At 35.1% G+C, this 24,428-nt stretch overlaps 3 protein-coding genes and 1 long non-coding RNA gene across 4 annotated transcripts; 2 read left to right on the plus strand and 2 right to left on the minus strand.

Moving 5' to 3' along the window:
• The first annotated feature begins 3,658 nt into the window (after positions 1-3,658).
• Positions 3,659-8,954, plus strand: LOC122051211 (carbamoyl-phosphate synthase large chain, chloroplastic-like). The gene is made up of 4 exons (XM_042612201.1): positions 3,659-5,038; positions 5,698-6,393; positions 6,670-8,231; positions 8,622-8,954. The coding sequence occupies exons 1-3, from the start codon at positions 3,755-3,757 to the stop codon at positions 8,206-8,208; spliced, it is 3,519 nt and encodes a 1,172-aa protein (XP_042468135.1). The 5' UTR covers positions 3,659-3,754; the 3' UTR covers positions 8,209-8,231; positions 8,622-8,954.
• A 2,958-nt stretch (positions 8,955-11,912) lies between these two features.
• LOC122051212 (IQ domain-containing protein IQM1-like) lies at positions 11,913-14,970 on the minus strand. The gene is made up of 10 exons (XM_042612202.1): positions 14,832-14,970; positions 14,157-14,608; positions 13,886-14,000; positions 13,725-13,790; positions 13,552-13,640; positions 13,372-13,459; positions 13,099-13,236; positions 12,870-12,962; positions 12,683-12,784; positions 11,913-12,587 (listed from the first exon to the last, which is right to left on the minus strand). The coding sequence occupies exons 2-10, from the start codon at positions 14,582-14,584 to the stop codon at positions 12,099-12,101; spliced, it is 1,608 nt and encodes a 535-aa protein (XP_042468136.1). The 5' UTR covers positions 14,585-14,608; positions 14,832-14,970; the 3' UTR covers positions 11,913-12,098.
• On the plus strand, positions 13,543-15,275 carry LOC122051213. Its single transcript, XR_006131396.1, has 3 exons — positions 13,543-14,033; positions 14,123-14,585; positions 14,722-15,275. It is a non-coding gene; the product is annotated as an uncharacterized LOC122051213 (long non-coding RNA).
• A 5,149-nt stretch (positions 15,276-20,424) lies between these two features.
• On the minus strand, positions 20,425-24,000 carry LOC122051214 (BTB/POZ domain and ankyrin repeat-containing protein NPR1-like). The gene is made up of 4 exons (XM_042612206.1): positions 23,416-24,000; positions 22,439-23,183; positions 22,027-22,221; positions 20,425-20,962 (listed from the first exon to the last, which is right to left on the minus strand). The coding sequence occupies exons 1-4, from the start codon at positions 23,935-23,937 to the stop codon at positions 20,712-20,714; spliced, it is 1,713 nt and encodes a 570-aa protein (XP_042468140.1). The 5' UTR covers positions 23,938-24,000; the 3' UTR covers positions 20,425-20,711.
• Positions 24,001-24,428: the final 428 nt, after the last annotated feature.

Consider the following 24,428-nt stretch of genomic DNA (forward strand, 5'->3'; position numbering starts at 1 on the left):
CTGGTGGCACAAAGCTCCGGCGAACCTGCACAGAAGTCGGGCCGGGAAGGGGTTCCCGGCGGCGACCCTCCGACGCTCAAGTCAGGCGAAGCTCAAGAAAGAAACAGTGACTTCAAAACTCGTAGAATGCGTATCTCCGGCGAAGAATGAGGGCCTTTATATAGTACAGCGAAGAAGTGAGTGTACACCTACCGAGGTGTACACGTGTCCATGGCCCATACCTCAGTAAGGATTTGTCAGTGAGCTTCCCTAACTCATACTGCTACAGTCTCAGCATGTCCTCGATGGGACAGCGGAATCCCCTATCACAAGATTTGGAGCATGGCCCGCACGTGAAACATACCTGCTATCATAAAAAGACGTTCCTTGTCCTTTTCCCCTTTGCTCCAGATCTGGCTTCTGGGCGGACAGCTCCCTCAACATCCGGCCGGACATATGCGGTGGTTTATTTGGGGAGATCTTCCGTTACGTGCTTTGTGGAGACTATTAGCAGTGTTACCTTATGGCTTTGGCCGAGCGGGAAGTCCGCTCGGCCCCGCGACCTTTTCCACTGAGCGCCGGAACCCTGATTTCGACAGGGCGCCTTTAACCATCAACCGAATATCGTCCGGTCGGCCAGCCGATCGGATCCATCCCTCTCCGGACGTTCGATTCCACCGGGCAGCCGGCCGGCCGTCCGGTCGGACTCGGCCCTTTCCGGATGGACAACTGCCACTGTGACTTCCATGTGACGCTGACTCCACAGGGCGGGGTCCCCTGTTCTTATTACCGGATCAATTAGAATGATTAAATTATAGTTTTTTATTTAACAAATTAATAAAGCAGATATATATTGTTTTTCGCATCGGCTTTATCATTTGTCTAAAAAACCAATAATAATTTAGAAGCTTTTTAGTTTTAAAAAAACTAATGAATTATAAAGTTGAAGAATAACTCCATAATTTACCTATTTTAAAATTTTTAGACCAAATTACTAATAAATTCACAACAAAATAAAATGTCTGGTATAATTTCTAACTGTAAATATTGAATTATCCAGAATAATTTAGTTTGATTTATATATAATAAATATGAGGGAATAAATTTAAGTATTTATTTGTTATCTTAATTGAAGGGATTTAAGGAATTATGAATAGTTTGTATGGTAAATTAATAATCAAATTTGAATTCAGATAATATATAAACAATATTAATTTGGCATATTTGTAAAGTATTTTCTAATGGTAAATATTGAATTATCCCGAATAATTTAGTTTGATTTATGTAAAATAAATGTGAGGGTAAAAATTTAAGCATTTATTTGTTATCTTATTTGAAGAGATTTAAATAATTTCCTAACATAGTTTATATGTGAAATTATTAATCAAATTTGTATTCAGATATTAATTTGGCGTGGTCGTAAAGTATAGAGAGAAATAATAAAAAAATAAATTTTAAATAAGTTGAATATTTTAAAAGTTAATTTATAAAAACATATTAATTGCCACTAAGAACTTGGTACCGGCAATTCGAGGTGGGCCCTCTCTGAAAACCACGTTAATATAATGTTCTAATTTTATGTCCATTTTACTGGCACATCATTAAAATCAAATGAGGAGAGTTGAGAAGAAAAATAAGAAATAGTACTGGTCTCCTTTTGAAAATGTTTTCTAATTATTGGCCAAGCATCATTACCAGCTACATCAAAAGAAACTCTACAGGCTTCAAAAGAACTTTACTGACTCTACAGGCTTCAAAAAGAACTGAGTTTTTCATACAATTAAATGAAGTTCCGACTTTGATTATTCTAATATATATATAATTTGATTACTATTTTCTAATTTTAATATTTAATATTTTTTATATCATTAACTACTTAATTTAAAATTTTATTATTAAATTAGCAACGGCTTAATTTTTTTTATCATAAATTAATGATAATTTGTAAAATCTATCATTAAATTAATAACCGATTAAATTTTTTATTACTAATTAATAATGTAATTTAAAATGGGTCATTAAATTAACAATCAATTAAATTTTTTATCAATAATTAATAATGAAATATAAAATCAGACGTTAACCGATTAAATTTTCTATCGTTAATTAACTATCGCTTTAAAAATTAATCATTAAATTAACAACCAACTATGGACCATAATGGATGGAGCTGTATCACTACGAACTTGAAGAGCTAACTTTGTCTATAATTTTATCCTATAAAATATGTAACGATTAAATATTATACAAACTGTTTTTTTTTAAATAATTAAACACAAAACATTTTCAAAAATTTGATTAATTTTATAATATCACACATTAATAGAAATTAACCCAAAAACATTAGACAACTTGAAAATAATAAGGAATAATAATCCATACCGTTAAGATTTTCTTATCACGTTGAAGTCACCCCAGGATATAGCACAGACGGTAAACGCATAACATCTTTGACATAATGACTAGGTTTCGATTCTTATGAACTGATGACATGAGATTTATCCTACCATTCGTTTCACACCTATATGTCTGTATGTACCTCCCTCCATATCCGTGGGGGCAGATCTATATTTTTTCTTATCACATTGAAGCCCTTAGGACGTAGCACAGACGATGGACACATGACATTTCTGACATAATGACAGAGGACGATTATCAAGAACTGACGATCAAGAATATCTCTTTTCATATCCATAGGATCGATACTAAGGGACCATTAAAATAACAAATCTATTTTTTTTTAAGAACTAACAACCTGAAATACCTTTTTTATATCCATAGAATCAATATTAAAAAGTCATTAAAATAACGGATTTATCTTTTTCTTATCATGTTGACATTTGAAAGTGATAGTATTTCTTTAAATTATCCCTAGAATTGGGAAAAATATTTTTCAATAAAATAAACAAAAGCAAGTTCACTAAAAGCATAAATAAAGTAATGTGAAAAAATAAAAAATATATTATCATAAAATCATTGTTACTTTTGTGAATGCCTTACTGAAATTTATGCTTATTTTTTAAATCATAAACATCTTTTTTTTATTGTGAAAAACTTTTAATAACATTTAAATGATTAAATTATAGTTTTTTATTTAACAAAATAGATATGTATTGTTTTTTATATTACTAAGTTAACAAATTAATGAGCACGGTAGACATTAACGTTGACGATTTTAATAAAAGGTTGGGTCCACAAATAATGAGATCCGTCAAAATATCTAAATTTTGTGGTGTATATTCATAATATTTTCTTTTCTTACTTTACAATTTTTTAAAATTTTAACCAAATTATTAATAAATTCACAACAAAAAAAATACATATATATTTTCTAATTGTAAATATTAAATTATTTAGAATAATTTAGTCTGATTTATATATAATAAATATAACGGTATAAATTTAAACATTTATTTGTTATCTTATTTGAAAGATCTAAATAATTATCTAGAATAGTTTATATGGAAAATTATTAATCAAATTTGAATTCCGATAATATAAAAAACATATAGAGAAATAATAAAATAATAAAATAATAATTTTTAAATGAGTTGAATATTTAAAAGTTAATTTATAAAAAAATATTAATTGCCACGGCATAATTTGGTTTCGCCAGGTCCCACTCTGGCACTCTCCTCATAGGAAACCCTACGGTCTTCACCTTCTAAACTGGAACCTCGTATAAATTGTCTTGAAGGTGATTCAAAGGTAATACTCAGCGCCGCCCGCTCCATCAAAAACCTCACATCTCTCTCTTCCTTCCTCCTCCATCTCCATGGCTCTTTGTTACCACCACCTCCTTCACCTGCCCTCGCGCCGCTCTCTGTTACCCAGTACCCCCTCCTTAGCCTCCTATCTGCCGCCTCTCCTCAAGCCCTTCCCAAATTCCCGTCTCCCCCTCACTGGCCTCCTACACCACTTCGTCCCCCGCGCCTCAGCCCGGCGGGAGGCGGAGAGGCCGGATGCCGCGGGACTTCATCCTGTGGGGGGAAAACGTACGGACATCAAGAAGATTATGATCCTGGGCGCCGGGCCGATCGTGATCGGGCAGGCGTGCGAGTTCGATTACTCCGGCACGCAGGCGTGCAAAGCCCTGGTGGACGAGGGCTACGAGGTGGTGCTGGTGAATTCCAATCCAGCTACCATCATGACCGACCCTGACCTCGCCCACCGCACCTATGTGGGACCCATGACTCCGGAGCTGGTCGAGCAGGTGCTCGATGCCGAGCGGCCTGATGCCATCCTCCCCACGATGGGCGGCCAGACTGCTCTCAATCTCGCTGTCGCGCTCGCGGAGTCTGGCGCCCTTGCTCGCCGCGGGATCGAGCTTATTGGCGCCAAGCTGGATGCCATCCGCGCCGCTGAGGACCGCGACCTCTTCAAGCGCGCTATGGATCGCATCGGCCTCCGCACGCCGCCGTCTGGCATCGGCACTACCCTGGATGAGTGTCTAGCCATTGCCGAAGACATCGGTGGTTTCCCCCTCATTATACGTCCTGCCTTCACCCTTGGCGGCACTGGTGGTGGCATCGCGTACAACGGCGACGAGTTTGAAGCTATTTGTCGCGCTGGACTTGCCGCTAGCCTTACATCCCAGGTCCTGGTCGAAAAATCACTTCTTGGGTGGAAAGAGTACGAGCTGGAGGTTATGCGTGACCTTGCCGACAATGTCGTGATCATCTGCTCAATTGAGAACATTGATCCCATGGGTGTACACACAGGGGATTCAATCACAGTGGCACCTGCACAGACATTGACGGATAAGGAGTACCAGAGGTTGAGGGACTATTCGGTGGCAATCATTCGAGAAATCGGGGTGGAATGCGGGGGCTCTAATGTGCAGTTCGCAGTTAATCCAGTGGATGGGGAGGTTATGGTGATTGAGATGAACCCTAGAGTCTCAAGATCATCCGCACTTGCCTCAAAAGCAACTGGCTTTCCCATTGCTAAGATGGCTGCTAAGCTGTCTGTGGGTTATACCCTTGATCAGATTCCAAATGATATCACCAAGAAAACGCCAGCTAGTTTTGAGCCATCTATAGACTATGTGGTTACAAAGGTGCGCCACATTTGTTCTTCCTCATATCTTAGATTTGTTAGATTCTTTGGTTCATCAATCTTGTTGATATTTTATTCAACTAAATGATTTTAATGGAATGCTATTCTTCATGCTACGCTTTTGTCATTTAATGGAAATAGTACCGGCAAGGTTTTCTCAATACTTTGTCAAAATTAGACGGGATGGAGCTAAAAAAAATGAAAGATTTCTTAAAATGTTTTTTTTTTAATCTTCATGCATATAGCAACTAGTTAAAATTTAGCATGCAGTATAGAAGTTTCACAAGGAATATGATACGTTATCTACACTGACTTTTCTATTTGCTTCTCATGTATGCAAGCTGAAAATGATGAGTGATCAGTACGTGCACATTCAATTAATTTACTTTGGTCTTGAATGGAAGTTAACAGAACTTGTAAATCCGGATGTAACACATTGCCTCTTCCATCAACTGAAAACTGTTGGCTTAATTACCTAAAATTTGGTACTGGATCAAATTTTGAACTCTTCCACGTCTAAGTATTTAGTTTCTGAAAATTATAAAAGTGTATTGTTAATAGTATTTGTTTAATGACTTACAGGTAAATTAACCTTTTTATCATTACGAAACACTATGTACATTAGTTCTTTTGTTTTTACTTTTTACTTGCATGTTGTAGATCCCTCGATTTGCCTTTGAGAAATTTCCTGGTTCAGAACCAATCTTAACAACCCAGATGAAATCGGTGGGTGAAGCAATGGCACTCGGTAGGACTTTCCAAGAGTCCTTCCAAAAGGCAGTTAGATCGTTGGAGTCTGGATATTCTGGGTGGGGTTGTGCACGTATCAAGGAACTCAACTGGGATTGGGATCAGTTGAAGTACAGTATGAGAGTGCCTAATCCAGATCGTATACACGCTGTATATGCAGCAATGAAGAAAGGAATGAACATAGAAGAAATTCATGAGCTGAGTCTTATTGACAAATGGTTTCTTTTCCAACTAAAAGAGTTGGTAGATGTGGAACAATTCCTCTTGTCACAGAAGTTGGACCAGCTGACAAAGGATGATATGTATGAAATTAAAAGGAGAGGCTTTAGTGATAAGCAGATAGCATATGCAACATCTTCCTCTGAGGGAGATGTACGAAAAAAACGCTTGTCACTAGGTGTGATCCCCGCATACAAAAGGGTTGATACATGTGCTGCAGAGTTTGAGGCAAACACTCCCTACATGTACTCCTCTTATGATTTTGAATGCGAATCAACTCCCACTCAAAAGAAAAAAGTGCTGATATTGGGAGGTGGACCAAATCGTATTGGCCAGGGTATTGAGTTTGATTACTGCTGCTGTCATGCTGCTTTTGCCCTTAAAGAGGTCAGTTTTTGTTTTTCACAAAATTTGTTTCCTTGCTATACGTTTCCCCCTGAGTTTGAGAATCTTATCTTTTTTATTCGTGTGTGTGTTGTCACTTTTAATTGGCAACTATTTACAGTTTTGTTTTGATATTTTTTTCCACTCTTTTGTTTCTCCAGCTGAAAAAAACTATTTAAAAGTAAAAACATATTCTATTTAAAAATTCATTGTTTTCTGTGCTAAATCTGCATCTCATTTTTCTATTGAAGCTTATTTTTTGTTTTTTTTCTATTGCAGAACGGATATGAGACAATCATGATGAATTCCAACCCGGAGACTGTATCCACAGACTATGACACTAGTGATCGTTTGTACTTTGAACCTTTGACTATCGAGGATGTTTTAAATGTGATTGACTTGGAGAGGCCTGATGGCATTATCGTGCAGTTTGGTGGGCAAACACCGCTAAAGCTTGCTCTTCCTATACAACATTACCTCGAAGAGCAAAAATTGTTATCTTCCACTGGAACAGGGCTTGTTCAAATATGGGGAACATCACCTGATTCCATTGACGCTGCGGAAGATAGAGAACGGTTTAATGCAATTCTCAATGACCTTGAGATCGAACAACCTAAAGGAGGCATAGCAAAGAGTGAAAGAGATGCCATCTCAATTGCCAGTGACATTGGCTATCCTGTTGTAGTCAGACCTTCATATGTCTTGGGTGGACGAGGAATGGAAATAGTTTATAGTGATGATAAACTGGTAAAATACCTTGAGACTGCAGTAGAGGTGGATCCAGAACGTCCTGTCTTGATAGATAAGTATCTCAATGATGCCATTGAAATCGATGTTGATGCATTAGCTGACTTCAAGGGGAATGTGGTGATTGGTGGCATTATGGAGCACATAGAGCAAGCTGGTGTTCATTCTGGTGATTCAGCATGTTCACTTCCCACAAAAACTGTGTCAAGTAAGTGCTTAGATATAATTAAACAATGGACGACAAAGCTGGCCAAACGACTAAGTGTATGTGGGCTTATGAATTGTCAGTATGCTATTACTGCTGCTGGAGATGTATATCTTCTCGAGGCAAATCCACGCGCTTCTCGCACTGTCCCTTTTGTTTCTAAAGCTATTGGTCACCCACTGGCAAAATATGCTTCCCTTGTTATGTCAGGAAAAACTTTGCATGAACTTGGATTCACAAAGGAGGTGGTCCCAAGGCATGTGTCGGTGAAGGAGGCTGTACTTCCTTTTGAAAAATTCCAAGGTTGTGATGTGCTTCTTGGTCCAGAGATGCGTAGCACTGGAGAAGTTATGGGAATTGACTTCGACTTTCATGTGGCTTTTGCCAAGGCACAGATTGCTGCTGGCCAGAAGCTGCCGGTTACTGGTACAATATTTCTCAGCCTAAATGATCTGACAAAGCCACACCTTGCTTCCCTTGCTCGTGGATTCCTGGAACTCGGTTTCAAAATTGTCGCAACTTCTGGGACAGCTAGAGTACTAGAATTGGAGGGTATCCCAGTTGAGGTTGTTTTTAAAATGCATGAAGGGAGACCTCATGCAGGGGATATGTTAGCAAATGGAGACATACAAGCTATGGTAATAACAAGTTCAGGTGATGCACTTGATGCAATTGATGGAAGGCAACTGAGGAGAATGGCATTGGCATACAAGATCCCAATTATAACTACAGTGGCCGGAGCCATGGCTACTGTGGAAGCTATTAAGAGCTTGAAGCATAGCTCTATCCAAATGTTGGCCTTGCAAGATTATTTTAATGTTCCAGAGCAACAGTTAAAATTGCAGGCAGCTTCATCTTCTGTTTAAGCTTGCATTCCCTTGATATACAGGTCAATTTCTCTATACCTTTCCTCCATCATTCATGTTTTAACTGGTTCTTGCTTTTGATGTTCTCCAACACTTTGGCGTCCACTAGCCTTGGAAAATTCATCCATTTTTTCATGCTTTCTATATTTTAGGCCAAGGTTAATCTGTTGCTTGCTTTCGCACTAGTTTTAAATTTTGTATTTTGATTCTACTTCAGTAGGATGTATCCATCTACCTTCATTTATCAAATACCATGTTCTAAGATTTCACAAAATCACCTTGTTCACATAGAACCACTATGAATTTGAAGTGTTGTCTCAGATTCCAACACAAACACATCATTTTGGCGCGCTTTTCTTTTGAAGTTGCAGTCGCATACATACTCATAACTTATCATTTTAATGAAATTTCAGAGTGTCAGCTACAGAGTCAATCAAGCAACTTGGTAAGACTTCATCTGCTTGTCAGTTATCGTCGGCTAATCACTGTCATTAACGACGCTCTAATTGAGTTGGAGTTAACTTTTGTTCCAATATGGCAAACTCTGAAGCCAAGTAGCGAGTAATTGGAATGGTAGCTTGTGGTTTCTCCTTGCAGCAATGAGGAAAATGAAACAGAAAGTGGTAAATTTATATTCATGTGTGCAAATAATTTCAATCTTTACAGTAAAAGAATAGTGAGATTTGCTGGAATCAATAACTTATGTATCCGAATCTAATGTCTTGTAATGTTTGGATTTCCCATCTTGTCTACTTTATGGTAATTTTTAAGAACTGAAAATTTCTCTGTTATTTTCAAGTTATTTCAAGATGAAAATATATAATTTCATGATTTCTTTTGTTTTGAGCTGCAACAATATTTTTAGTAGCAAAGGACGAACTGAGGCTTAATTTTTAAAAATATATTGCATAAATTTCTATTAAAATTATGCTAAATTGCATGTATCCTAGTAAATATACTATTCTGCAAATTTTTCATTTTAATTTTGCAGCTATATCATTATAAATTTAAAATCTTGCATATAACTATGATCATTCACAATTAGGCCTTCAAACATTAAATGAAGTATAGTTGAATACAATTACTTATTGATAATTTTTAATTATTTTTTAAAGCCATTTTAGTTTTAATATTTCTGAATGACATTTGAATAATTATAAATGTTGATATATGCATTACTAGAGTTTTTAATGTCAATTTGCTAACAATTTTATAATCAATATAGGATTTAAGGTCATGGATAATTAGATAACGTGTTAAAATAAATGGGTTTATTTTTTAAAATTTATTATAAAGAATAATTTTATTATTAATTAATTAAAATTATTTAATTTAATTAACATAATTCTAATTAAATTAAAATTACTTTAACACTTTTATAAAGCATATTACTATAGTCACTACAACTTATAATTTGATCAAATTTAAATAAAATTATAATAAATAAAATATTGTAATAAATTTCTGTAGCCAACTAAAATTATTTTAGAAATATTATAGAAAGTATAATTATAACTGTTTCAATTGTATTATAGGAGTGATTTTAGTTAAATTAAGGAACTTTAATAAATTAATAAAGAATAATTTTGATATAATATAATAATATTTTTGATATAGTAATTTTATTAAAGTTGGAAAAATTTTAAGTTGTAAAATACAATATTTTACTAAAGGAAATTTCAGTATTATACATTTCATATTTGTAACTTTCATAATTCCAATAACATATAACATAATCCTCTTATACTCCTTAATAATTACCTAGGTTTATGTGCATACATTTTCAAATTGTTGCTCCATCTATTTAAAAATTTATTTTTCTCAATTTATGCTAAATTTAAATTTAGATCTAAAGGTATAGTGATATTACATAGACTTGTATGAGTATGTTAATTTTGATTTTAAATGATTCTGAATTATCTACATTTATCAATTAATTTCGAATGAAATTGATTTAAAATCGATATTATTTAAAAATTTAATAGTTTGATTGAGAGTGTTAAGAAATCATCAGGATGGTCTCAATCATTTTACAGGCCTTATGCAGAAAAAAATATTTAGGGCCTTAATGTGTGTGTATATATATATATATATATATTAAAAAATTAAATACTAATTTCTAAAAGATAAATACATTTTTATATAAAAATTTATTCTTCTAACTTTTGAGATGCATAATATAATTAAATTTTTCTATTTAAGTTTTGATTTTTTAATTAATAAAATTATTGTTAGTGTAAATAAGATTTTATTATTTTATTTCAATTTGATGATCCTTTAAAATTTAACATTATTGTCTGTATAAATATAATAAAATAAAAAATAAAAAAATAGCTTTTATTTAAACTAATTAAAATGAGCATCAATAAAAATGAACATCTAAAACAAATTATCCAAATTAAAAAAATTATTCTCAAGTATTAAAGAACAATAAGGATATAATTCATTTAATAGATACTTCGGTTAAAAATAACAATAAAAAATAATAAGCTATAATAAAAATCAAATAACTTATAATTTATTATGACATTAAAATGAGAAGGGTAATCTAGAGGAGCATGAGAATAGATTTTGATTTTCCTTAAATTGCTAAGATTTCTTACGAAGAAGAAGATGGCTGATTAATATTTTTTACCCTTGCTTTCTATTGCTATGAAGAGGACTGTTATTTGTGTCGAATAGATAAGGAACTCTTACTTTCATATAGTAGTAGTAGTAGTAATAGTAATAATAATAGTAATGGTGAGAATATTTGAGTGAGAGAGAAGAAGGGAGTAGGAGAACGAGCCTAGGATCATAGACAAAAGAGAAAAAACGACGTGTAATTACTATGAGGGAGGGCAAAATGTGGGATCACTAGCAATTGTGAAAGAGGGAAAATCATCTTGTTTTTGGATCCTCTCTCTATAAAATCTCTCGTCTCCATAACTTATTCATTGCTCCAGCTTATCGTCGGCGGCCTCTAGCCGTCGGCTCAATTAGCACTATACCCGAGGGGAAGGTGAACTTAAGGGGATCACCGTTGGTGTGATTGATGTCGAAATCCGGCCGAATCTAAGCAAGAGCTCAGATCGACGGTGGAGAAAAGTCTACTCAGATTCGACCAGATTCTGGTGCCAATTACACCGATGACGATCCTCCTGAGTTCACCTTTCACTCAGGGTATAGTGCTAATCAGGCCAACAGCCAAAGGACGCCAACAATATATTGGGTTGATGAATGAAACATATAGACATGAAATTTTGGGAATAGAGAATCCAAACTCCTAGGCATCAGTGTTATTAGCCTATGGCTTGAGCCGGCTGTGAGAATCATGATAAATTTTGTCAAACATTTGTAACTCTTATAATCCACTGTTATCCCAAAAAAAAAATAAAAAAATCTTATAGGGACTTGAAATAATTCTGAACTCTTTAATTCCATCCGTCAGCGTTGTATAATTAAAAATTTTAAAAATTTGATATTTTTAAACTATGAAAATTTTAAAAATTTATTGGTGATGTTAATTTTTAGTATCATTGGCTTAAATTTTATAATGGATTTATGATATATTTTTTTAAACATTTACAAATTTAAGAATTTATTAATTATAAGTTACACTATCGAATTTAGATACACACGAAGAAGACATCTTAAGTTATCGCTAAGAAAGATGAATTTGTATTCTATTGCGTACAATGTCAAATCATACGTGCAAACAGTGGTTCAAACTTGAATTGGTAAAATAAGAGGAGTTTATTAGATAATCTGCTACAATGAATTATTTTTAGCTCAATCAATTAGATCTAATGAATAAAATAAATTTTAAATCAAACGAACAAAATAATTATTAATCGTAGAAAAAAAATTCTTAAACCCCAAATTCGCAATTCTCTTATTAACGAATCGCATCACGCCGTCCTCGTCTTTTGCTTGGGGAGCCGGAGGGACACTTTGGGCGAGGGGATGCCAATGTACGGGAGCCGTGACTGCGACGGCGACGCCGCCGGCGTCGGGATGCCCATGAACTGTACCCGCGGCGATACGCGGACTTTAGGGCTCGGCCGCGGCGACGGGATCGGGGCGTTGAAGTTGTTGGTGATGGGGGAGAGGACGACGCGCGGCGAGAGGTTGACCTGCTCCAGCGCCCGCGACTGGAGGTCGGACGGGTAGTCCCGGACGCAGCTGATCCGGGCGCCGGCCGCCGTCGCCCACTTCCGGGATTGCTGCCTGGCGACTGGAGTCGGAGCCGGCTTCTCGGATCGCTGATCTGTCCCCCGAGGGTCGCATTTGCTTGCCTCGACCTTGGATTTGATCGCCTCCTGGGAGAGTACTTCGGGGAGGTCGCTGGCGTGGTCCTTGTTGGATAAGTTGTAGTCGTCGTCGTCGACGGAACATTTCTGTGGAGTAAACAGGTAATTTGAGTAAATTTCATCACAAAATTCGATTTCAAAATTCCATCGGATTGTAGAATGCTAGAACTAAATTTGATTACCTTAACATTGGTTAGATCCACGTTATTGTCCTCCAGAAAACTGATGAACTCCTTAAAGTTTTCCTCTGTCGGAAGATAATGACCACTGTATGGCCATATAGCCTGTTGAAATGCTAAGTTTGAGTACTTAAAATAGAAATTAAGATGAACTTTGATTCAGATTAACTTGGGACTTTAAATTCCTAACCTGGAGTATGCCTTCTTTCGCAACTAGTCTTCCTGCTGATGTTGTTGCTCCCCCAGCTAAGAAACTGGAGTGTTGGAATGTGCCCTTGTTCTTCTGTTCATAGATTAAAATTCAAAGGAGAATAATTAGCCTTTTGATATAGGAGCTTTCTTTGTCAATTCTTTGCTAAACTAATTTAGCACATATAATCATACAATTCATAAAAATTGCGCTGAGTATTTTTGTTTACCTTCCCCACATATAGTGATCTAGATGTGCTGAGAACAAATATCCATTTGGAACCCTCAGTAGTATTCACTGGCATCTCGCTTTTCTTGTAAACCAGCTTTCCATCGTCTACTATGACTTCATATCCTTCCCTCTCTTTCTGCAAGTAAATGAACGCAATGAGATATATTGCTTCAAAATCATAAGCTAGGGGTTGATCATATTGGATACGACACAGTATTACATCACTTAAAAATACAGAACATAAATCTAATGATTTGAACAAGGAGCTCACCGGACCAAGGTATGTGATGCACTGCTGTTGAAGCTTGTTTCTCGAGCACTCCTCAAGATTCACTTCTCTTCCATCTCCAACATCCAACCTAAAGATTTTTTTAATCCAAATTAAGGTTTTTTAAAAAGAAAAAACATCAATATCTTTTCGGTTCATTAACTTTTATTATTTTCTGCTTACCAGTAAAAGAATGGTTGGGTGCTTTCACTTGCAAACCAGACGTCATAATACAAATGTAAGTTGTGCCCATACCTATGTCTTGGATCAATCTGCAAATGTCAACATTGGATCAGTCTATGTTTCTAAAAGATTTGTTCAGCAGAAGATTGTGAAACTGAGACATGGATTCTTACAGCTTCTAGCCAATGTCTCAATGCTAGTTGCTGAGCTTTCTCATCTTTGGAGAGACCCTTACCAACCTGAAAAGGATGAATTCATGATAGATTAGATTAACATGGTGATTAAAATCCAATGTTTGGGCTCTAAAGTGACATTAAGAAACAAATCTGCATACTCTGGCTAGTCTTTTCTTTGCCCTTGCCCACTTAGAAACTGCAGGCTCCGGCTTCTCAACGTTGAAAAATGACACAGAGCTGCTTCTGAGAGATGCAAAATCAAGTGCTCTCCACCTACAATTTGAGGAGTTCATGACTCTGAGTCAGGTAAAAGCACAGTAGAAGTTTCGTTTGTGTGATTAATTATTGTTCTCAAGTGAAGGAAGAAAAATCTAATTTTGTTTGGTTACTTGCAGCAGCCAACTTAAGAAAAGAATTGAGATTACTAACCAGAATTCTTCCACAAGTACTGCACAATCTGCAAGATTCCTCCTTGTTCTGTAACTCTTGTAGACCTTTTGCAGCGTGGTTGCTGCTGCATCGAGTTCGCATAATGGCCTCGGGGATGAGAACTCGAGCAGCTGCCGCTGGGGGAGCTCGACAATCGGCGCTGGAAAATTTGCTTGAATCTTGAGTTCTTCTACGGCCTGCTTATCAGTAGCTGCTCCTTCGATCTTTGTCACCTGGGGCTCCCAGTGCTTGAAGCTCAGTGATCTCTCCATCCCTGGTGCTTCGCTGGATACCATCTTATTCGACGAATCACTTCTTTTGAAACTGATCGATTTTCTCAAGATCTTGTTGGATTCTCTGTCACCGAAACTCATAGATCTCGCTACTGCAACCTTTGTCTCGGCCAAGCAGAAGACTTTATTACTCATGGTAAGCAGCTACAATGATTTGACCTGTTTATAAAGAAGTTCAAAGAAGAAACTTTGATCAATAAAAAAGTTCGATTTTTTTACTTAAAATAAACAGTTTAGAAATTCTGAAGTTCGACCATCCATTCATCCTTCAGACAATTGCAGAACCTAGAATTCACAGGATATTGGAGAGGAGGGAACAGAGGATTCTCTATAAAATGTGAAGAACAGGACAAGAACAAGATCAGAGATTTGAGAACTCTACCTGACTACTATTTGATCCGATCGACGAGAAGATTTAGGAGGTGAGTGTTTAGAGATCTCTTGCCAATAGCAGATGATATATATGAAGGGGTATGACCATACGATCCACCTTCATGGAAGTTACTTGGTCGACCGTCAACGGCTTGAACTGCAGAGTTCCAATCCACGGCTTTGAAGTCTTCAAAAGACAAACCGAAAGTTTGAAGAAGTATGTAAGCCAACATCACTAAAGCTCAAGCAACCAGCGACCACAGGTTTGAATTCCAATAGATTAATTTTGACATAAGTTATTTAGTAAAATCATTTGATTTATTGAAAATTTGGAGTTTTATAATCTTCAGTTAGTCTTTATGTTTTGTGTAATTAGTTCAATTTTGATACAAAGTATACTTTTGGGTGGTTAGGCTGCTAGTCAGTCATGAATAGGATGGTCAAACTTGGTATTCTTCTGGACCAATTCGAACATGCCCCCTCAATCTGTAACTATAGGTTGAGGCAAATTGTGCGATAGAGAAGGGCAAAGGGTTGTAACTACAGGTGAATGAGTGCTGCAGACACAGATAATGATCTACCAGTGTGAGCGGTATTTGACTTTTGACAAACAGATGAGAACAAATCGAGGTCAATGAAGTAGGATTAACAGCTTTCTTCTTCTCCTTTAAAAAATCTATCTATATATATATATATAGATTCGGCAAATTAGGCACATGTTGCAGTCAAGGATTGCCTGCTTGCGGAACCACTTGCACTTTTGCCGGAGAAAATTGACCATAATCAGGATAAGTAAATTTACAAAAGTTAATAAAAAGTAATCATTTATACGGGATATACGTTGCATGCATAATAAGACAACCACATTCATTTCCAAATAATGCCGACAAAAAATTATTACGTGAGGTTGCTTAATATGGGTCCAGCTGGAGAAAAAAGTCGATCAAATCTTACAGATAAATTGTCCTTTTTTGTATTTTTTTTGTTTTCGATTTTTTTCTGCTTTCTTTTGTTCCCTTTTGTGTCGGCGGGGTTTCATGACTTCTCGTAGGCTTTTCGGGAAAATTCAGACGGGCGCATTTTTATTTTTCTCTTAAAGGCGCCTCTTTTTTTATTTTTAATTAAAAATATATCTCATTATAATAGTTTTGAACAGTACTAGTTGATATAGCATGAACACTTTAATTTTAATCACTATTAATTAAATATGGACATTTTATTTTTTTTATCAATAGTTATTGTTGTAACAATACTTGGACTTTAATAATATTGTATTGTAATAACTATCATCTTACGTCAATATTAATTGTTATAACTGTGTAATTATAGTAATTATTATTTTATAGTTGTTATAATTATGTAATGGTCTTATAACTGCTCCACTGATACCAAAAATAAAGAAAATTATAAAAAGTAAAATATACCGTATAGGTAATGATGAGGTAGGATATTCTTTTAATATATATATATTTTTAAAAAAATCTTGACTTTCTAATTAAAAAAAAGGACACCTTTTGATTTTTGTTCTATATTTTTTAAAAATTTTTTGGGGTATTTTCGGCAGTCAACGCAAGAAAGAGAAGACTGACACTCAAACTCTGCTTTAATTCGAGATAGCCTTATGACTTTTCTGAATGCTAACTAACTAATGAATTCGTTCCGCTATTATCAACCCTCATGCCCTGGTTACTCCGGTGTTTGGATGGGGGACCAAGAAATGAGATGGAAGGAAGGAAAGCGTAAAGAAAGAAAACTAATCCTTCAGCCGCCGCCTTTGGTCAGCTCGAGATCGGTCAACCAGGTTGCCAGCTCGTGGCCTCGCCATTTTCGTAATCAGACTTTTTTTAAGAGAATAAAAGTTCATATTGATGAAAAAATAGATCAGAAATAGTTTGAAATTTATTAGTCTAATTTTTTTTTTCCTGCATTTTCGTAACTGTAACCAACGAGACTAATCTCTCATCGTGTTAACCTATTAAACTCATAAAGAAACGGTACGGATGTTTTTTTTAATGGATGATTAATTTAAATATACTAGACTGCAGTTCATTGTGAGACTTTTTTAATTTATCTTGATAATTGATAGAAAATTTTTATAAGATTAAATTAATTATTTTTAAGATTAATCAATATAAATGAGATATGTTATGCCAACTAAAAACTAAGTATTTAATTTAACTTGAAAAATCCTAATTTAATAAATATCTGGTAAAGCATATAAAATGATATAAGAGTACTTGATGTTGGGATATGCAATATCTTCAACCTCACAAATCTGGTCACAACACAGACATTAGCTAATTCCTATTTTAGGATTTTTGAGTATGATTTTGCATAAAAAAATTTCACAGATTGGTTCGAAAGTTGTACGAGAGAAGCCCCGGGATATGATACGATCTTAAGAAGCTATGATAAGATAGTCTATAGACTTTCCGGGCTGGGTTCAGTCCGTAATCAAGTTAATGGACTGATTGCCCTTTCACCCGGATCACCGGCCCGAATCATAATCGGTCCCGCATTCTATCGGACCGGTTTCAGTTCCATGTCTTTAAAAACTATATATAGAATGCTCAAGATAATTTGACCACTTTTTATTAAATAGACAGTTTATTTATTATTTTTATATACATCTTCTTTACTTTCACTCTTAATTCCACATTCTTTACACATTTTCGACTCCAAACCTCCATTTTTACACATTTTCATCTCCAATTGTCAATTACAATAGAAGGAGGCTGTAAAAGTTTAACATCTCGATCTCAGAGGTGAAAGGAAATAGTGAATACGTAACATTCAATTTACCGATGATGAAACTGAGCATTTTTTTGACACCCAAATTTTTATATTAACATATTAATAATAAATCTTTATCTTCTTATTATATTAGTTATGAAAACTAAATTAATTTTTTTTATGTTATACCTAAAATTTATTTAATTATATTTATTTTAGATTTAGATTTAAATTAGAAGTTAACTTTATATTATGATGTTTGAATTTCATTCAAAGAGTCGTTAATATTATATATAATGTTAGAATTTATTTATATAATATTTATAATCAATATTATGTAAAATATGAAATATAAACTAATATTTCTGAAACATAACAAATTATTAGAGTAATTTAAAATTTATAAAAACATAACTTGTATTAAAAAAATGGACGAAGCGTCCACAAAGATTCTCAAGTTCTACACAGGAATTTGAGAATTATTTTATGACTTCTTTTAATTTTAATGAAGTAGACAGTAAAAATTTTGATATCCTAAAGTGATGGTTACAGAAAACTCAAAGTTTTCTTATTTTCTCCATGATCGCCAAAGAAATTTTAGTTTTTCCAGTATCAACTGTTGTTGTGGAGCAGACGTTCAATGCCGCCGACAACATATTAGATGAGCGGCAATCGACTTTATCTTTCGACTCATTGGAAGCCCAAACATTATTCAACGATTGGATTAGAGACGAGAAAAGAATTTAAGGAATATAACTTTTAGATAATGAAGTTGAAGAATTTGATACTGAAGGAATGAATATAATAGCATCGGGAAATTAAAATGAGTAACAACGTTACTTCTTAATTTAAAAGGGTAAAAATGTAAAAGAATAAATGAGTTTTGATTTTCCTATACCTTAAGGGGTTACATAGGTAATTTAAGTAAGTGCAAACCTTTTTTATAAAATAAATTTTAAAATTTAAAATTTTTAATATAATAATCTTGAACCTTGATGAACCGTGACAAACTGAACCGTGAACAGGCGATTCCAAACTGTGAACCGTAATCGTCTTAGACGATTAAGGTTAAGCGTATACTTGTCAGAAATTGTCGAACTGATAATTTTGAACCGTTGGTTTTAAATTATGATTAGGTCTAAAGTGGGATGAACATTCTAGGAAAAATTCAAATCTCATCCTAAGCACATTATATTTGAAGAATTTAAAAATCTGTGATGCTAGACTATCCACCATATTTTGACTATGTTTCATCTATATCAACTGTATTTGATCTATTAGAAAATTATAGTCGATAAAAATAATATTATTCCCATCAGTATTTCAAAATTGTACATAAGAACTCAACCTCATACGACTCTTCTATGGCCACAAATAAATACGACTCCTCTATGGCTACAAATAAATGTAAGAACGAGTTTGATATTATTAATTTTTTTAATTTCAGGGTAGGGAAAAAATCTATTGTGGTAGGACCAAAACAAAATCAAGATATCTCCATGATAATATGATATTATCCATTTTTAGATTTTATCCACCGGGTCTTTTGATCCAACCGACCTACTAGAATTATTTTTGGATTCTACCCACTAGGTCTCCAACAGACCTACTAGAACTATTTTTGAATTCTACCGACTCTATCTACTAATCCAACCGACCAATTAAGACTTCCCGTCCATCAGTCCAACTGACCTAAGCCATATACCAATTATGGCTTATTCGAGGTTAATGTTTTACTCATATGATTTGATTAGATCATAATCCACGTTAAACCTAAGTCCTCATAATTTTATTTTTAAGTTATATCCAAAATACCTTATACCAATGGAAATATATTTCTCTTATAAATCATGATATTTTCCAAGATATTTTTCATTTATTTTAAATGTGAGACTATATTTATAATTTTACAACCCAAGACATTTGAGAGTCCCAAATTAAACTAGTCAGAATCATTTATGTTTTCTAATTTAGCTTAATAACAGATGAAAATTTTCTATTTAGGCAAATGTAATCACCTTTAGAATTCATCAAATTATAAGAGTTGAATATCTTAATTAAAAAAACTACTGTAGAAAAATTTACTGGTGGATTCGAAAGTTGCAAAAAAGTAAAAAATTTATAGAAAAAGGAAAATTTTTTAAAAAATCTTCATGGAATACTTTAGGCGTGAAAATTTCTTTATTAATATTAAGAAAGACACGAGTTTTTTTTTTTCACTTTTCTTTATTATATTTAGAAAGTGAGATTTCTCCAATTTTTTATGTGAAAATAAATATTTATTTTATGCTATAAACCTAGCTACGCAACTTTTATCTTAGCAATTTACCATATTACATACATAACTTTTTAAAAAAGTTACAAAAACAATTTTTATATTTACCAAAAGACACATTTACTTTTCAATATTCTTTTTTTCTCCTTATAAAAAATTGTAAAAAACAACCAGGAAACTTCGTCCATCAATTTTGAGACCACAATCAAACTCACCATCATCATATTATTAATCAAATTTTGAGTAATATAAAATATAAAAAAGCTCAATTTCCTATTGAATTGAGCTTGCTACCACTCCTTAGAACACCAAGTTCCAAGTTTTTTTTTTTGAAAATTCATTAAGAGAAAATGGATTTTTCATGATGAGAAAAATGCATTAGAACTAAAAATATTAAAGAAGAAAAAAAATCATTTTATATCTAAAAGAAATGAATCAAACTAAAAAACTAAACCAAATTAAACTTAAACTTCTGTCATAACTAAGACAATTATCAACTTAAAACTTCAAAGTTTCCTCTTTTGAAGAGAACTTACCGAATAAATTCTTACAAACTTTATAGAAGTTAAATTCCTAATTTACACTATTTAAAATATTTGGGAAGTTGGACCTGACTCCTAGCACTTTTAGATTGCACTAAAAGTTTAGTGAACAACATTCCTCTTAATATCTACAAGTTGAGGTATTTTCACAAATGCTCTAAGAAAACATTCCTCTTATTGCACTCATTTAAAGGTAGTACGAAGCATAAAACTCACAACACATGATGTTTGTTTCCATCTCTACAGAATGCATGAAAATTCCCTATAATAGCCTAGCAAGAAATCTAGCGTGCGAACCAAGAGAGAACCTACTGCTGCAATGTGGGAAAATGTCACTTTGTCATCTCTTGGCAATCTTAGTCTTAGTCGATCGTGCAGATTTAGAAGTCGAGGCAGAGCGTGGGCCAGCTTTTTCTATTGCATGTATATCTTTGGTAAATGCATCGTTCATATCTTCCAGAATCTCATTATACCTGTTTTTTCGCTCTTCAGTGTCGATGTGTTCGATGATAGACAGCTCCGACAAATCATCACCCAGTATCTTCTCAATCACTCTGGAGCATCGCGGAAAGAACTGCATTCCAAGTTGCACTGGAGAGGGAAATTCAAACTCATCACTTGCTCAAACAGTTTATCACACTCAAAGTATCAGCTAAACAATGAAGATATGGTCATCTAAAATCAGAATCATTTACATGGATAGGCTAAAACAAGAACATAAACATATGTATGAGCAAAAGAAAAATAAAGGCATATGGTTGGTTTGTGTAAGTTTTCCTAAACTGTCATATGCGAAAAGAGTTGCCGACTAATTTGTTGATTTCTTTCCCTGTAGAAATACATAATTTAATAACAAGAATAAAGGTCCTGGTCTTATGAAAAAGTTCAAAGAATCCTACATAATTTGTATCATTAGGAAATGGGTCCAATCATTTATGTGTCTATCTTTAAGAATTTTCCTTAAGAATATCATTTCTCATTTATAGAATTTTGACATTTCTTTCTGTCAGAATAAGTTTTTCAGAGAAAATCCATCGCGCCAAGATGGCAATCAAGTGAGACTAAATGATCTTTATGATTCTTGAAGCTGTTTTTTTTTTTTTTTTTTTTTTTGCGTGAGATTTTCTTAGTAACAAGTGCGGAATATCATTTCAACAGGATCTAGTGAATTTGTCTTCAATTTCGATAGTTGATGATCAATGGGTAATGCATATTGTGACCATTAAAGTTGAGGTCTTTTAAAATTATAATGAGAAAGTAGGTAGACTTTTCCTCTCCCTAATTGTGTGATAATAATGGAATATCAACCAAAGCACATTCAGGCAATAAACAAAGGAAGAAACTTCAATTCTAAGTTATGTGCATGACATTGGAAATTTCACATATATGTTTCTCAGACAATTTGTTGGGAGTTAGACTGCAAACAATGATTCGGTCCAAAGAATAGTATTTTTTTTCCATGGTTGGATACATTTGGTGTGTTTCAGAAGCAATTTTTGGTCAATGTTGCAATTTCAGGAATATTGTGGGAATTGCAATCATCTGCTTCAGCAAGTAGGGTATAGTCGATCCCATATAAATCTTTTGCAGATTCATTGATACCAGATTAGCTATCGACATAATTTGAAACAGCTCCTGAGAATAGAACAAAATACCTGTCTTTGATAGAGCTTCTATTCGCGATAAGTGCTCTTTCGTCATCTTAAAAGACATTTTGACTACATCCTCAGCAGATCTCTTGTTTCCAGCACAAAGATAGAAGCTTGACTTGAACTTTGGTGTACCCTCCACGTTAGCTAATTTCATGGCAGCTTTCGCTTCTGTTGGATATAATCTCTCTGCTAGCCAAACTGCACCATGGTAAAATACATCTTCAGCAACTTAAGTACATTAGTTAGTCCTTAAAATATGAGGAACAATTTTCCAACAATCATTTCAGTGAGGAAAAAATGAGTTTTTTCTTCTTCTAATTGGCATAACTTTTAAGATGATAAAAGATGGACGACATGAAGAGCAAGATGCCGAGACAAAAAAGAGGTTAATTTCCAGATTGCATTGTAATATTACCTCTACTTTCCAGGTACAATAACTTCTCGAGCGGATTGTCGCTTTTCATCTCAGCTGGAACTGAAGTTACTTCTGTGGATGAATCTCTGTGTTCAGCTTGCTCCAACATCTCAATGCACAGGCGTTCCTTGGGGGAAGGCTTACATTGTTCAGTTTCTCTGCAGTAATCCATATATCTGGTAAGCCTCTTGGCAATTTGAAGTGCTGTTCTTCCATCTGGTGTTGTCTCAAATGGTTGGGCTCCCTTTGTTAACAAGGACATAATGATTTCAGGTTCCTTACGCATTGCAGCCATATGGAGCACGGTGTAATTCCTGTGGTCTCTGCCATTGACATCTGCACGATTAAGATCCAGAAGCTCTTTTGTAATCTTGAGATCACAATAGCCAACTGCATAATGCAGGGCTTTTGCATCGTCCAAGTTGGTGTTTCTTTCATCCAAAAGCATTTTGACTAATTCGATATCATCTAAATCGAGAGCACTAAAGATGCTCTTTTCATGCTTATCAGGGATACCGTTCTGTCTTCCATTCAGTCCCAAATCTGAACGGAGCTGCTGAATTTGACATACAACATCTGGTGGCAACTTTTTCTCAAGGGTAATGTAATTAATATCAGATTCAACAACTATGCAGATGCACTTGTCAACCAATCTCTGGCAAAATCTTTTGCTCAGATTTGCAACGAATAAAACTGACAAGATGTCGTCTGTTGCTACCTTCTCAAGAATGTCAAGAAGCCGTCGCTGCAATCAGAAAGTAGTAGAATCTTGTGAAGAAAGTTTCAGATTGGCAAAATAGCAAGCACCTGCTAAGGGCTACTGAAAATCTAATCTACCAAAGAATCAAAACCGCCTAATTTGATAGGAACGATTTGCACTAACGTTTTCTGGAAGACGCAAAATAGGATCAAAAACCAGTTTTTTTGGCCTCTCAGAGGGAAATGACCAAGACTAGGAGAGATCATATAGCTCTGACCTGAAATACGCTGACGAGCTCATTGATATCGAAGGTGGAGGCGGCGTGGAGCACCTGGAGCATGAAATGGACGGCCGGCCAGCAGGCCTCGTGGCGGCAGTAGCTCTCATCGACGCACTCCGCCACGCCCACAGGTAGCTCCTCCAGCCGGCCCGTGTAGACATACTGGATCACCGTTTGCAAAGCCTGTAACCCTACCTCGAAATCCCCCACCAGCTTCTCGAGCTCGAGCTCCTTCGCCCCCTCCGCGAACTTGTCGCGGAAGAAGGGACTCCGCGCAGCGAGGACACATCGGTGGACACGGACAGAGAGGGGGTTCTCCTCCCCCACAGATCGCACGAAGATCGAAGCATCGGAGCAGAAGTCGAGTGTAGGGGCTCGGAGGAGGGAGGCGAGATGCTCTGAGAGGCGGCTGAGAGCGGCAACCTCGGCAGGGGGAATGGGAGGGGAGGGCGAGGGGTCAGCGTAGTAGAGACCGGCGCTAGTGATATCGGAGTCGGAGAAGGGATGACTCGCCTCCATGGCCGTCAAAGCTGCCGGCGATCCACTTCCCGTCAACGACCAACTCAGCGAGTCAAAGGTAAACCCCCGCGGCCGCGGCCTCGCCATTCTTTTATTGTTCGATTAAACCGCGTATCTGTTTTTTTTTTTTTGCTGCTTGCGTGGAAATTTCCAATTGGTTGGGCGGCGGAGGAATAATAATAATAATAATAATAATAATAATATTATTATTATTATTTATCCACAAAAACTGAAAATTAAGTGTGTTTTCAAAATTTAAAAATTGAGTGTTTTCGAAAATATTTTTATTTCATATTATTATAATTTTTATTAAATCTATTCTAACGCACTTAAAATTATCAAATAATTATAGTTAAAACTATTTTAAGATTAATTAAATATGGATTAATGCTATTTTAATTTATCAAAATTAGTGAAATTTGATAAAATGATTAAAAATGCTTGGAGCCGCTTTGATGCAAAGGATTCTTTATGTTTTTTAGTTTTTTTTA

Source organism: Zingiber officinale, chromosome 3A, assembly GCF_018446385.1.
Source record: "Zingiber officinale cultivar Zhangliang chromosome 3A, Zo_v1.1, whole genome shotgun sequence".
NCBI classification, from domain to species: Eukaryota; Viridiplantae; Streptophyta; class Magnoliopsida; order Zingiberales; family Zingiberaceae; genus Zingiber; species Zingiber officinale.

Bases quoted from the DNA above. Each gene is read 5' to 3' on its own strand.
- LOC122051214 (XM_042612206.1), bottom strand. From the start codon at position 23,937: ATGGAGGCGAGTCATCCCTTCTCCGACTCCGATATCACTAGCGCCGGT. The intron at 23,184-23,415 runs GTCAGAGCTATA...TTCTGATTGCAG, and splicing joins AGCTCGTCAGCGTATTTCAG to CGACGGCTTCTTGACATTCT. The intron at 22,222-22,438 runs GTAATATTACAA...ACCATGGTGCAG, and splicing joins ATTGTACCTGGAAAGTAGAG to TTTGGCTAGCAGAGAGATTA.
- LOC122051212 (XM_042612202.1), bottom strand. From the start codon at position 14,584: ATGAGTAATAAAGTCTTCTGCTTGGCCGAGACAAAGGTTGCAGTAGCG. The intron at 13,460-13,551 runs GTAAGCAGAAAA...AAAAATCTTTAG, and splicing joins ACCCAACCATTCTTTTACTG to GTTGGATGTTGGAGATGGAA. The intron at 13,237-13,371 runs GTGAGCTCCTTG...ATTTACTTGCAG, and splicing joins GCATCACATACCTTGGTCCG to AAAGAGAGGGAAGGATATGA.
- LOC122051211 (XM_042612201.1), top strand. From the start codon at position 3,755: ATGGCTCTTTGTTACCACCACCTCCTTCACCTGCCCTCGCGCCGCTCT. The intron at 5,039-5,697 runs GTGCGCCACATT...TGCATGTTGTAG, and splicing joins TAGACTATGTGGTTACAAAG to ATCCCTCGATTTGCCTTTGA. The intron at 6,394-6,669 runs GTCAGTTTTTGT...TTTCTATTGCAG, and splicing joins CTGCTTTTGCCCTTAAAGAG to AACGGATATGAGACAATCAT.